This window comes from Cajanus cajan, chromosome 2 (genome assembly GCF_000230855.2).
Source record: "Cajanus cajan strain Asha chromosome 2, NIPB_CcT2T_4, whole genome shotgun sequence".
NCBI classification, from domain to species: domain Eukaryota; kingdom Viridiplantae; phylum Streptophyta; class Magnoliopsida; order Fabales; family Fabaceae; genus Cajanus; species Cajanus cajan.
In genome coordinates, this window is record NC_138518.1 from 81,156,989 (window position 1) to 81,171,150 (window position 14,162).

Genomic DNA, 14,162 nt, shown 5'->3' on the forward strand with positions numbered 1-14,162 from the left:
TAAAATTTAAATTCAAACTGTTCAATATATTAATTTTAATATTATATATAATTAATGTATAAACTTAAAATAATACAAAATTCAAATTAAATTATATTCTAAAATAAATAATCTCATTATAAATATAATATTATGTTATAAAAAATACTATTAACTAACTAATTATTGATGCTATCATAGTGATAATAGATCAAAATTGGAGAAGAGAAAGAAGAAAGCAAAATGTACAAAAATACATCATAATGAGACTAAAAGAAACTAATTAACAGCCTAACAATTGACCAAAAATAGAAATGAAATAAAAATACATATTTATATCATAAAGACAGTTATATAATTGTATAATCCAATACTAATTTTTATTTTTAATATATAATAATTTAATATTTAATTTTGAATGTACTCGTGTAATCAACTTATAATCTTTTAATTTATTTTTTTAAAGAAATCAAACATATCATTTTTCATTTACTTTTATTTTATTTTAAATTAATTACAATTTTAAATAATTTTAAATATTTCTTCTTCAAATATTCATATTGTTCTTACCATATTATTTTTTAAGTGTTCTAATGATGGAGATAATGTTTTCATTATTTCAATATTTACAGTGAACACATGTAAAGATATCCTAACATTCAAGTTAAGGAGAGTTTTGGTTAAAAATTAAATTAGAATAAAATAATATTTGTGTCCCATACATATATGGAGATCATGCAATTTAAAGATATAATCATATGCGATAATTATGAAAGTTTAGAATATATTATGAAATATCTTATAATTTGTTTACGAAATTTATTATGTGAAGATATTATTTATTTGTTAATTTTTAATGTGTTTTAGTATTTTGATGATAATGTAACATCATTATATCATTTCACTTAGGATTTTATTTCATGATAATGAACGAGCTGGAGAGAGTTAGTTGGTAATTAGTGCGTTCGTGTTCCCACCCTTTATTCTCTATAAATAGTCCTCACTCCTTACTGGCTTACTGCCATGTAATGCTTCTTTGACGCATTTCACCTCTTCCATCTGAGTGAGTTACTGAGTATGTAGCTTTTCATTTTTCAATATTCTAATCTTTATATCCATTACCATTATCATTCAAACAAGGATTGTGTAAAGTTTTCGTCATTTTTTTTTTCTTTCTAATATATGGTGCGAATTGAAATTTCTGTTTTTAAGGTTTACTTGATATCGATACCAATATCAAAAGAAATAATAATTAGCCTAGTAGTTTAATGTTGGCTTGTTGCCCTCTTGACTCCTCTCATTTAATTTCTCCTTACGTTTACAAAACAAATATCGAGCATATGAGTTTTGGTTATTTAATTAATTTAGCATTTCTTATTCTTAATTTCAATGAGCAAAGGTAAAGGAAATCATGGGGTTGGACTTGACACCGAAAACAGCAGAAGCAATGTTTGAGGGAGATGGTGGAGGTTACTACACTTGGTCAACTTCTCAAATGCCGATTCTTGGCAAGACTAATGTGAGTGCAGGTCATCTTGTGCTTCACCCCTATGGTTTTGCCTTCCCTCATTATGCAGATTCTTCCAAAGTAGGTTATGTCATTCAAGGTTAGACCCATATCCTCAATATTAGTATTTTAATATGTAAATTATAGTAATTAATGATTTTTTTTTCTTTCAAATTTCATCAACTGTGTGGCGGCACAAATATATAGGGACTGATGGTGTAGTTGGAATGATACTCCCCAATTCTGGAAAAGAGGTGGTGTTGAAGCTTAAGCAAGGAGATATTATACCAGTACCTCTTGGAACTATTTCATGGTGGTTCAACAATGGAGACTCAGATCTTATAATTGCTTTTCTTGGGGAAACTTCAAAGGCTCTTATTCCTGGCCAATTCACCTATTTTATTCTAGCTGGGACTCAAGGACTTATAGGAGGTTTTTCCACTGAGCTCACAAAAAAAGTGTATGGCTTGAACAATGATGAGGTGAAGAAGCTCACTAAAAGCCAAAGTGGGGTTTTGATTATCAAGCTAGAAAAGGGGCAACACATGCCTAAGCCCGAAATAGACATGACCAAAAAGTTAGTCTATAACATAGATGATGCATTCTCAAACAATGGGATCAAAGATGGCGGATTAGTCACAACCTTAACCCAAAAAGATTTTCCTTTTATTGGAGATGTTGGATTAAGTGTGATTCGAGTGAAACTTGAACCTAATGCTATTAAAGCACCCTCGTACCCTGTCAATCCTACTGTTCAATTGATTTACATTGCTAGAGGAAGTGGCAAGATGGAAATTGTGGACTTCACTGGAAAGCGTGTATTGGACACTCATGTTAAGGCTGGTTATTTGCTAGTGGTGCCACAATTCTTTGTGGTTGCTGAAATTGCAGGGGAAGAAGGGATGGACAGTTACTCCATCTTGACAACTACTAAGTAAGTTATTTGGGTTTTCTTTAATCAGAATTAACATAAATTCATGAGATTCTAAAAAGTAGAAAATGGTTTGTTCAACCATTGAATGGATTAAGAATGAAAGAAGAAAGGAATAGGTAGACAGTGATATATCATAAATAATTATTTGCATGTAATTTACTATGATACTAGTGCATTATAGTTAAAATTATAAAATTATTTGCATTTGTTTTTTTGCAGACCTTTACTTGAAGAGTTGGCTGGCAAGGCATCAGTTTGGGGTGTCTTATCACCTACAGTTCAACAAGTAGCTCTTAATGTGGATTCTGAATTTCAAAACCTTTTTATTTCGAAGATCAAGGAAACCACAAATCTCATTCCCCCAACTAATTAGTTGGTGTTAAGAAAAAATTACGCTGATCTTTCCCATATCTTGAAATTTGAGAATGGAGCAAAAATAATTGTGGACTAATAGCACACACAATATTGATAACGGAGTTCGGCCAATACTGCCTACGTCTCCGGGCTGCTGCAGATATTTTACTGAAAAGGGAAATATAAACAGTGTTTACAAAACACTCACAATCTCTCGAAATACTCACAACCACTCACAACCCACGACCCAACTATACCCAGAAAAATTAAGAACTTCTCTCTCAATTTTTCTATACAAACGCTTTGCTAAGTATTTGCTTTCGTTGGATTGCATAAAATGAACGGAGTGGCTTGCTATTTATAAGGAACGATTGCAGTGTGAACGCTCCATCAAATTGTGAATTCGGTGGCCTCCAATTTGGAATTCGGTTTCCAAATTCAATTTGATTACTGTGCCTCCAATTTTGATTTCGGTGGCCTGCCACTATATTTGACTTTTCAACAGTTGGTTATATGATGCATGCTATTTCAAAGATGTTTTACTAGATGAAATATGCTACTTCAATAAATATCATCAAATCTTTATGATATGGTCGAGTGTGAAGATTTATCCAAAAACATGTATGTATGTGTTTGATATTAATTGACTCTCGAGAAGGATGGAGTGCGAAAACACTTGTTTTCTTTAATGTATTTGTCCCTTCAATTCTTTTTTGACATCATAAATTTTCACACTATTTTTATATACAAACTTTTTTTAATGGTAAAAATAATATATAATTTATACTTTATTACCAACATAGTATAACATAATAAACATAGTCAAAGATTCAATCTTTAATATTTACACTTTTCTCTTATTATTTTTACCATAAAAGAAAAATGATAGGATAATATAAATGATAAATGTAAAAATAAATAAAATTGAAACTCTAAACATAATTATATTTGGTTTAGAGACTCAACTAGAATTTTATCATTTTTTTCTTCTTCACATGGTTGAACTAATCACGTTCAATAGACATAAACACATATTAGAGTTGTTAGAAGGGATTTGTCTATATAATTCTAAACCTAATCAATTATCAATCTTATCCAATCTTGATTACTCACTCAATTTTTCATAAAAGAAAATATAGTTTGATTCAATATCAGACCTAAAACTTTAAATCAGTGGAGATAATTTATTTAAATGACTATTATTATTATTATTATTATTATTATTATTATATATGTGAAAATAAAATAACACTACATGAAAAAAGAGAAAACACTCGTTAGAAATGAAAAATGAGATGAGAAGGAACCAAAATATAATATAAAAAAAAAACTAATAAAAGATAAAAATTAACAATAATTGAGAAATTTAAAACATTGAGTTCATATTATAAATTTAGGGGTAAAAAAACATAACATAAGACACACATTATATTATTCTAAAAGTTTGGAGGTAAAGTTACACTTCCTAAAATACATGTATGTTTATGATTTGATTAACATGAATCTACTTTAGAATCTTTTTTTATTATCGAACTTGATTAATTCAGATTAAATCGAGTTATATCAATTTTAATATTTTTTCTCAATAAATCAAATCTGATAAAATTCAAGTTAGATTAGGTTGAATTATCAAATTATATAGGTTTATTTTTTTAAAAATAAATTATTAGGCTATATAAAAGCATATTGTATTAATAAAAAAATAATAATGAATGAATAGTTTAAAAATAATAATAAAGTTAAGATTACATCTTATTTAAGATTCAATGAATAATTAAAAAGAGATTTAGTGAGAAGAATAAAGTATAATAATAATAGTTAATTAATGATAAATATTATAATTAATTTTAAATTTTATTATACATAAATTTTATCACAATTTTTTATTAATAACTATTATAATAGTTTATTATTCTCTAAAGTACAATCTTCATTTATTGCAAATCCTTTAAAAAGTGTATTAAAAAAATATGAATTATGTAATATATTATTTGATACTCTTGAAAAAAAGAAGAAGAAGATTGTGCAATATATTAAATAACATGGATATAACATGATGTGTCTATACTCTATACAACTTTTACCAAATTAAGATCTTTCGCCTTAATATTCAAAAGAATCAAAAGTTTAAAAGACCTATTTTAGAAAGTCTTGGCCTTGGATGGTATCCATCTTAGTTGAGGCCAAATACTCGTTATGATTATTTACAATGTGGGGCCACTAAAATCTGTCCCACTCGGAGTTAGACAGTAAGTGTTAGTGTAAACAATCACATCTTAGTTTTTTATGTTTTCTTTCACGCGCCTTTGTTTTTGTTTAATTTTAGAAATTTTAACGTCTTTTTCAGAAAGCTGCAAAATAAAACAACTGTTTTTCCAACATAAACCAATCAAAATTCAAACACACACACATATCCATTAAAAAGTAAATGTAATTTACTTGAAACAACTTTTTTCTTTACATTCTCCATTAAAACTGTTGCAAGAAAAGTGAATTAAGGATCTGTTTTGGCGTGTAATCATAATAAACTTAAAGTGACAGAGGGTTTTCAATTCTCCTTCATTAAGACAGATTGGACTTTTAAGTCTTTGACAAATCCAAATCCCTTGTTTGTATTTCTTTCTTCCAGATCACAGCTCTACCTGACTCTTTTTTTTCTTTTTCTATATATTTTTTTTCTTCATGTCTTTACACACTCTATCACTTGCCTTTAAGGGTCAGTTCTACCCTGATCACACGCTGCAACTTTTTTCTGATATTTTAGGATGAACTATATATGAAATTTCTAATTAATTTTACATGCAAATGCAAACAAACTAGCTCAGTTAATGACTTGACAAAGGATATTCTTACCTTAATTAATGACTTGTGTAATTTGTTCCTCTATGTGAGCTTAAAAACATCAAGTACACGGGAAATTTTCGTTTAATTAATAATATCTGGCATATGATTTTGGTTATTTAATTTAGCATATCTTATTTTCACTAACATGAGTTTCATGACGAAAGGGGAATCAAATAAATGGAGTTGGACTTAACACCAAAAACAGCAGAAACATTGTTTGAGGGTAATGTGGAGGTTACTACAGTTGGTGGAGTTCTAACGTGCCACTGTTGGCCAAAACCAATGTTAGGTGCTGGTCGGTTAGTGCTTCAGCCTCAAGGCTTTGCTCTTTCTCTCATTATTCTGATATATCCAAAGTAGGTTATGTACTTCAAGGTCAGAACCTAATCTCATAATATTTTCATCTCTTCCAATAACATCAAGAGTTAAAACGTGTTTCCTATCCTTAAATGTAATTTAATGTGTTATTAAAAAGTTAATAGTTATAACTTTCCTAAAAACTTGATTTCATACTTTTCATCAACATGTTATTAATATCTCACCCTTATATGTCATGCTACTACAAGACTGGAATATTTTCTTTCTAAAGTTTAGATTTTTTTTTTCCATATTCTATCAATGTAAAGTGTTAATTGATAAAATATATATATATATATATATATATATATATATATATATATAATTTAAAAGTAAGTATTACAAATTTTTTTAAAAAAAATCTTATTATATATATTTAATAATTTATGATTAAATGAATATAGAAAATCTGTAATTCTACTAAAAAAATTTAATGATATTGTAGATTGATTCAATAAGCCCTACGATTCAGTTAATTTACATTGCTAGAGGAAGTGGCAAAATTGAAATTGTGGACTCCAATGAAAAACATGTATTAGACACTAAAGTCGAGGTTGGTCATTTGCTAGTCGTACCACAATATTTTATCCTAAAAATTATTAACTCTTTAATTATTTTAAAAAAAATATGTTATATTTTGAATTTCTGATAAAGATTATTGTAAATATTGAAACATATTAATGACCATATATAAAGCAAATTATATTTCAGTTTATGGAGGTTCAATTGAATCTTTAAACCAAATTAAATTATGCTCATGGCTTGGAGATACTTTTATAGTTATATATAAAATTAGAAATGTACTTTCTAACATTATTTTTAATGGTGTAAAAAAAAAGCTCTTTTTTAATTCATTTTCTATTATTATTTAAAGTTTAGTAAAAATGACACGTGTCATAAAGTTCTATCAAATTAAAATAAAGTTCCAGCAAATTAAAATAATATAATATTATAAAGAGAAATTTTATGGTACTCACATTGTTTGAGAAGATATCGGTACAGTTGTAATTATAATTTTATTTTATATTTTATATTTTTAATAATTTATTTAAATAATATTTTTGATATTTTATTTTTTTAATTTTTAAATTATTTAGTCATTTTATTTTTATTTTATATATTCTAATTTTATTTATAATAATATTATTATATATTTAAATAGTTTAATTTTAATAATTTTTTAAGTATATTTTTGTCAATTTCTATATTTTAATTTGAATTATTTTTTAAGTATATTTTTGTCTTTTTGTCTTAAATTTTTGAATTTTTATATTATAATTTTAATAATTTTTTATTTCTACTATTTATTAATTATTTTCTTTTTTAATATTTTATAATATTATTGAAATTTTATAATTTTAATCTCTATAATTTTATATTACTTTTTATTTTATAAATATAATTTAGATTATTTATTTTATAATTAAATTAATTTTTTAAATTTTTTTATGAAAAGAATGTATTGAAACTCCTCGATCTTTGAGATTACCCTAACAACTCCCTGTTATAAAGCACATTGTTATCACTCTTCAGTCAATAAAAAGGTACGATGATTGAAAACTTAAAACAAATGCATTATCAAATACACATACATATACATGCTTTTAGATAAATCTTCACACTCGACCATATCATGAAGATTTGGTAATATATATTTATTTAAGTAGCTTATTCAATCTAATAAATATGTTTGAAATTACATGCATCATGTAAAATCAACTAATTAGTTGGGGGAATGAGATTTGTGGTTTCCTTGATCTTAGAAATAAAAAGGTGTTGAAATTCTGAATCCACATTAAGAACCACTTGTTGAATTGTAGGTGATAAGGCTCCCCAAACCGATGCCTTGCCAGCCAACTCTTCAAGTAAAGGTCTGCAAAACAAAGAGAAACATACAAATTATTTTAAAATTTAACTATAATGCCCTAATAACATATTTTGTATAGTAAATTTATATGCAAATAATTATTTATGATATCTATCATTTTGTACCTATCTCCTTCTTCTTTCATTCTCAACCACTCAAAATGGTTGAACAAATATGATTACTCCTTTAAATAATATAATTCACCATTCTTATTGTTAATCATGCATACCATATTCTACTATTTAAAATCTCGTATGAATTTATGTTAATTTCAATTAAAGAAAACCCAAATAACTTACTCAGTAGTTGTCAAGATGGAGTAACTGTCCATCCCTTCTTCCCCTGCAATTTCAGCGACCACAAAGAATTGTGGCACCACTAGCAAATAACCAGCCTTAACATGAGTGTCCAATACACGCTTTCCATTGAAGTCCACAATTTCAATCTTGCCACTTCCTCTAGTAATGTAAATCAATTGAACAGTAGGATTGACAGGGTACGAGGGTGCTTTAATAGCATTAGGTTCAAGTTTCACTCGAATCACACTTAATCCAACATCTCCAATAAAAGGAAAATCTTTTTGGGTTAAGGTTGTAACTAATCCGCCATCTTTGACCCCATTGTTTGAGAATGCATCATCTATGTTATAGACTAACTTTTTGGTCATGTCCATTTTGGGCTTAGGCATGAGTTGCCCCTTTTCTAGCTTGATAATCGAAACCCCACTTTGACTTTTAGTGAGCTTCTTCACCTCATCATTGTTCAAGCCATACACTTTTTTTGTGAGCTCAGTGGAAAAACCTCCTATAAGTCCTTGAGTCCCAGCTAGAAGAAAATAGGTGAATTGGCCAGGAATAAGAGCCTTTGAAGTTTCCCCAAGAAAAACAACTATAAGATCTGAGTCTCCATTGTTGAACCACCATGAAGTAGTTCCAAGAGGTACTGGTATAATATCTCCTTGCTTAAGCTTGAAAACTACCTCTTTTTCAAAATTGGGGAGTATCATTCCAACTACACCATCAGTCCCTATATATTTGTGCCGCCACACAATTGATGAAATTTGAAAGAAAAAAAAATCATTAATTACTATAATTTACATATTAAAATACTAATATTGAGGATATGGGTCTAACCTTGAATGACATAACCTACTTTGGAAGAATCTGCATAATGAGGGAGGGAAAAACCATAGGAGTGAAGCACAAGATGACCTGCACTCACATTAGTCTTGGCAAGAATCGGCATTTGAGAAGTTGACCAAGTGTAGTAACCTCCACCATCTCCCTCAAAAATTGCTTCTGCTGTTTTCGGTGTCAAGTCCAACTCCATGATTTCTTTTTTCCTTTCCACTTGAAAGCAGTTAAGTATTTTAGATAAACCAATACGTGTTAAGTAAGATAATACATGCTAAGTTAATTAATAAACCGAAAAAATCATACATAATACATTTATTAAGTACTGTGTTGTGTCACTCAAATTTCTATGCCTAAAAACTACGTCAAATGAGAAATTACATATATTAACTTCTGGTTTTTCACGTCTTGAATCCACGTTTTATGGTTCTGACGCAAAATCACACACAAACCTATTAAACATGAGAAGAAATCAAACCAAAGGAGTTATACATGATGGTAACGAGCCAACACATTACTTAAAAATAGAAATTTCATTTCTAGTGTGGCTAGGTTGACAAATCTTAAAGGCTTGTATATTTTATAGAACTTATTTTAACTTGATCACGATTTTTAACTTTCGATATCATGCATGCGTATGTATCATAAAATTAGAAATTTCATATATGTAGTATATATATTCCAAAAGCTATAAGAAGCGGAAATGTGGCACTCAAAAAAGCATTGTATATGTAACTATATCTTGCAACAAATCAAAGATCAGAAAAACCATATTCATATATGTAATGTACCTGTGATAACTAATAATCGAAAGAAAAAGACTAAGAAAAAACAACTAGAGACCTCAGAACAAAGAGGAGGTAGAGATAAAAGACCAAGGTCCCTATAAATAGATATGGTTGTCGACAATTGAATTTGGATACTTTCTTCTGATGAGAAGAGAAGATGGATATGACTTTTCTTCGTACAGTATATATATATATATATATATTATTCGTTTATTGTAAGAGTAAATATATTTAAAATTATTTTATTTAATAATTTTATATATTAAATTTTAACAATTTATTTATTAAATTTAAAGTTTTTAATGTATAGATAAAATTTTTAAAATTTAAAAATTATTTAATATTTTATTTCATTAATCCAAATTGATAAATAATCATAAAATTATTTATACATTAATTTTAGTTAATGAAATGAAATATTAAATAATTTCTAATTTTTTTTTTAAATTTACAGATTTAATTTATGTATTAAAAACTTTAAATTCAACGATTTAATCATTAAAATTTGATATAAAATATGATATTATTAAATGAAATAAAATTATGTAAAATTACGCTTAAACAAATTTCTTCTAATTAATATATATATATATATATAATAATTCAAGTAAATTCTTAGATTAAAATAAACTAAAAGATCTTATTATATATCTTTGTCATCGTAATTTAATTTAGTAAACTAATTTAAATATTAAATAAAAATTATTAAATCTAATTTTCATTTAAATTTTTATGAATCTAACGAAATAAGTCATGTATTTTTTTTTGTAAAAGACAATATTAAAAGTACACCAACAAACCACTCAAATCTAAAAAATGTTGATAATAACTAGCTAGGGCTCAGTATCGGACGGTTCCATAAGTCCATCTTAGCCAAACTTCCACCTACTTTTATTGGCTATATTATTTTTTAAAATTTAAGTTCAACCTGTTCAATATATTAATTTTAATATTATTTATAATTAAATTATAAATTAAAAATAGTACAAAATTTAAATTAAATTATATTCTAAAATAAATAATCTCATCATAAATATAATATTATGTTATAAAAAATACTATTAAGTAAGTAATTTTTTATTTTTAATATACAATAATTTAATATATTTTCAAAAAGTATAATATATACGTGAAATTGAATTTCAAAATTGAAGTCTCTCCAAATCAATTTCCGACCACACCGAATTAACAAACATAGTTGGTCCCGAGACCTAATGGAATAATGACTAATGATACATTTTACAGGCTTGCATGCAATTTACTTACACAGCACGTTATAGTTATAACTTTAGCCTTTCTTCTCATCATCACTTATTTGTCTTTTTCTTCATCAATTATTATTGAAAAAACTCAAGTCCCACATCGACTAGAGATTAAGCAATTGAATAATATATAGTGGAAAGTAACTTTCACCTTACAAGTCAGTTTTGTAGGGTTGAGTTAAGCTTAATCCACTATTCTAACATGGTATCAGAGCCATTTAGATCCACTTTAAAAATGGGTCACCCACCATTGATGCATGCCTCATAGCATAAGCATGAGGGGGTGTATTGGGAAAAACCCAAGTCCCACCAATCCTAGATCATTAAAAAGGGTCACCCACCATTTATCCACGTACCAAGCTCAATAGTGGTGGACGTGAGGGGGTGTATTGGAAAAAACCCAAGTCCCACATCGACGACGGTGTATTGGGAAAAACCCAAGTCCCACCAATCCTAGATCATTAAAAAGGGTCACCCACCATTTATCCACGTACCAAGTTCAATGGTGGTGGACGTGAGGGAGTGTATTGGAAAAAACTCAAGTCCCACATCGACTAGAGATTAGACAATTGATAGTATATAAGTGGAAAGCAACCCTCACCTTACAAGTCGGTTTTGTAGGGTTGAGTTAGGTTTAATCCACTATTCTAACAATTATTTTAAAGTTAATGGATATTAATGATTCCGTACATATTTTTAATCAAATTTGTCATGGCTTTCAATATAAATTTATGGTTATAAATACTACTTTATTTCTAAAATAACTCCATGTAAATGAAAGTGAGTTATACTTTTTAATTAAAAAAATATACTATTTATTTAGAAAGCCTTAAAATAATAATTGCATCGTATAGAATTTTTTTCAGTTACTTTAAAGATAAAATATTAAAATATTGTATCTTCTTTGTAATGTGAAATAACAATAGATTTTTTTAAATTTTAATTAATATTTTAAAGACAAATATTAGCATTTATTTTTAAAAAAAAATCATACATATAACTAATACAAAGAAAGTTAGAGATGAAAATAAGGGAGGTATATTGGTTTAATCCAATACACCCCTAAAATGCATAAAATTTTATATAAGTGAAAGAAATTATCACCTTTGAAAGTAAGATAATTTTTTATTTTACCTCTTTTTCTTTTGGTACTTGACTTTATTGTTAAAAGTATATTCTCTTATATGTTTTATAAAGAATACCCATTCATTTTTTAAAAAATAAAATTTTAATTTAAAAAATTCATTCTAAATTTTGACTTGTTTTTATATTCATAATTCAAATATTTTATTTAATAATGAACTCTCTCACCTCTTTAATGTTATCACATACTCAAATTAATTATATTTAAATTTATGGACAAAAGGAGGGACCTATGATCCCCACTTTTTAAAAATGTGTCAAAATTATTTTAATTTTTTTATTCTCTTAAAATTTATAAAAAATATATTATAAATTGATATATATAAAATATTATATTAATTTACAGTTATAAAAAGAAAAGAGAAAAAATATATAAAACTGATATATAATATAATATAAAAAATATAAAAAATATAAATAATAATAAATTATTTATGATATTAGAATATTTACATATAAATATTAAAAAAAATATTTTTCACCTCTTTTAACATAATGTTTTGACGCTCCACTGTTTAAATTCATTTTTATATTTGAATACACTCGATTGCAAGTAACTTAATATTTTAGTTATTTTTTTTGGGAAGGAAATGAAACATGTCAATTTTTTCTTCTTCGCAAAATTTTCTTGTTCACAATTGTGGTTCAACTAATCACGTTTAGAAGGGATTTGTCTGTATAATTATAGACCTAATCAATCATCAATTTTATTCCATCCTAACGATAAATATTATAATTAATTTTAAATTTTATTACAATTTTATCACAATTTTTAACTAATTTTTGAATTAACAATTATTATAATATTTTTATTATTCTCTAAAGTACAGTCTTTTGCAAATCCTTTAAAAAGTGTATTAAAAAAATTATGTAATATACTATTTGATACTCTTCTTACAAAATAATAATAATAATAATAATAAATTGCGCAATGTATTAAATAACATGGATAACATGATGTGTCCATACATCTTTTACCAAATTAAGGTCTTTTGCCTTAATATTCAAAAGAATTAAAAGTTTAAAAGAAAACAGTGTAGAGCGCCTTTTTTTTATGGACAAATGCTTTGATATTATTACCATTGTCTCGTTGTTATTATCATCATTGTTATCATTATTGTCACTGTCAATAATAATGATAATGATAATGATAACAGAGTAGTAATAAAAACATTAGTAACAACGACGATAATTGTGATAGTGATAATGTTAGTGACTGTGGTGGCAATGATGTGGCAGAAGTGCAATGGAAGAGAAGATAATAAAATTAACAACAACAATAAACTTAGAAGAAAAAAATACGATGATTAAGTATATGATAATTTTATGTATAATTTTTTTAATTAAAATTATTTATTTTAATCTAAGAATTATTATTAATTATTTTCATATTAACAAGTGTTCTCTCATTTTTTATCTATCTCTATATATATGTGTATGTATATATGTATGTTCGGTTGATTGAAAAGTGAGGGAAAGGAAAAAAGTTGAAGGTGAAGAAAAGGTGAAACAACTTTTGTTTTTGTTTTTGTTTTCTTCTAAAAATTAAGTTTTTTTTTTTAATTTTCTATTTAATAAATAAAGAAAACTACAACATTATTTATTTTTTTATTTTCTTTCCTCTCGTTTTTATTTCTTCTAAACATAGTGTCAGTGTAAAAATACACTCTTTTTACACACATTTTTAATTACATTTTTTCATTAGTTACATTTTAGGATGGATAATCATTAAATAAAATGTGTGTGACACATAATTATTATTATTTTTTCAGTAAAATTTAAATGATAAATACAGTGTGTTAAATAGTGTGTTCATTGTATTTCTCTCATATGAGTTTTGTTATAAATGCTTTATATATTTAAAGGGAAAATGACAAGTTTTTAATATTATAATATACTAATTTCATTCTTTATTTCCTTAATTATTTTTAGAACACTATTAAACAGTTTTATAACAAGTTATATAGATTGTTTAAAAACAACTTAAAAAAGAA

At 26.3% G+C, this 14,162-nt stretch overlaps 2 protein-coding genes across 7 annotated transcripts; one reads left to right on the plus strand and one right to left on the minus strand.

Moving 5' to 3' along the window:
- The first annotated feature begins 1,000 nt into the window (after positions 1-1,000).
- On the plus strand, positions 1,001-3,463 carry LOC109800825 (cocosin 1). Of its 2 annotated transcripts, none has more exons than XM_020361720.3 (4): positions 1,001-1,054; positions 1,379-1,586; positions 1,694-2,420; positions 2,640-3,463. In XM_020361720.3, the coding sequence occupies exons 2-4, from the start codon at positions 1,391-1,393 to the stop codon at positions 2,791-2,793; spliced, it is 1,077 nt and encodes a 358-aa protein (XP_020217309.2). In that variant the 5' UTR covers positions 1,001-1,054; positions 1,379-1,390; the 3' UTR covers positions 2,794-3,463. The 2 variants fall into 2 exon arrangements, with proteins under 2 accessions (XP_020217309.2, XP_020217318.2); XM_020361729.3 differs by having other exon boundaries at positions 1,008-1,042.
- Positions 3,464-7,525: 4,062 nt separating this feature from the next.
- On the minus strand, positions 7,526-9,924 carry LOC109797947 (glutelin type-A 2). 5 transcript variants are annotated; one of them, XM_020358127.3, is made up of 4 exons: positions 9,767-9,924; positions 8,976-9,191; positions 8,142-8,868; positions 7,526-7,848 (listed from the first exon to the last, which is right to left on the minus strand). In XM_020358127.3, exons 2-4 carry the CDS (start codon positions 9,169-9,171, stop codon positions 7,695-7,697), a joined length of 1,077 nt encoding a protein of 358 aa, XP_020213716.2. In that variant the 5' UTR covers positions 9,172-9,191; positions 9,767-9,924; the 3' UTR covers positions 7,526-7,694. The 5 variants fall into 5 exon arrangements, with proteins under 5 accessions (XP_020213716.2, XP_029127376.2, XP_082925415.1 ...); XM_029271543.2 differs by having other exon boundaries at positions 8,976-9,184; positions 9,767-9,915; XM_083069289.1 differs by having other exon boundaries at positions 8,976-9,184; positions 9,819-9,907.
- Positions 9,925-14,162: the final 4,238 nt, after the last annotated feature.

Excerpts from the sequence above, each read along its gene's own strand:
- LOC109800825 (XM_020361720.3), top strand. The coding sequence starts at position 1,391 with ATGGGGTTGGACTTGACACCGAAAACAGCAGAAGCAATGTTTGAGGGA. Across the intron at positions 1,587-1,693 it reads AGTAGGTTATGTCATTCAAG|GGACTGATGGTGTAGTTGGA; the intron begins GTTAGACCCATA and ends ACAAATATATAG. Across the intron at positions 2,421-2,639 it reads TCCATCTTGACAACTACTAA|ACCTTTACTTGAAGAGTTGG; the intron begins GTAAGTTATTTG and ends GTTTTTTTGCAG.
- LOC109797947 (XM_020358127.3), bottom strand. The coding sequence starts at position 9,171 with ATGGAGTTGGACTTGACACCGAAAACAGCAGAAGCAATTTTTGAGGGA. Across the intron at positions 8,869-8,975 it reads AGTAGGTTATGTCATTCAAG|GGACTGATGGTGTAGTTGGA; the intron begins GTTAGACCCATA and ends ACAAATATATAG. Across the intron at positions 7,849-8,141 it reads TCCATCTTGACAACTACTGA|ACCTTTACTTGAAGAGTTGG; the intron begins GTAAGTTATTTG and ends TTTGTTTTGCAG.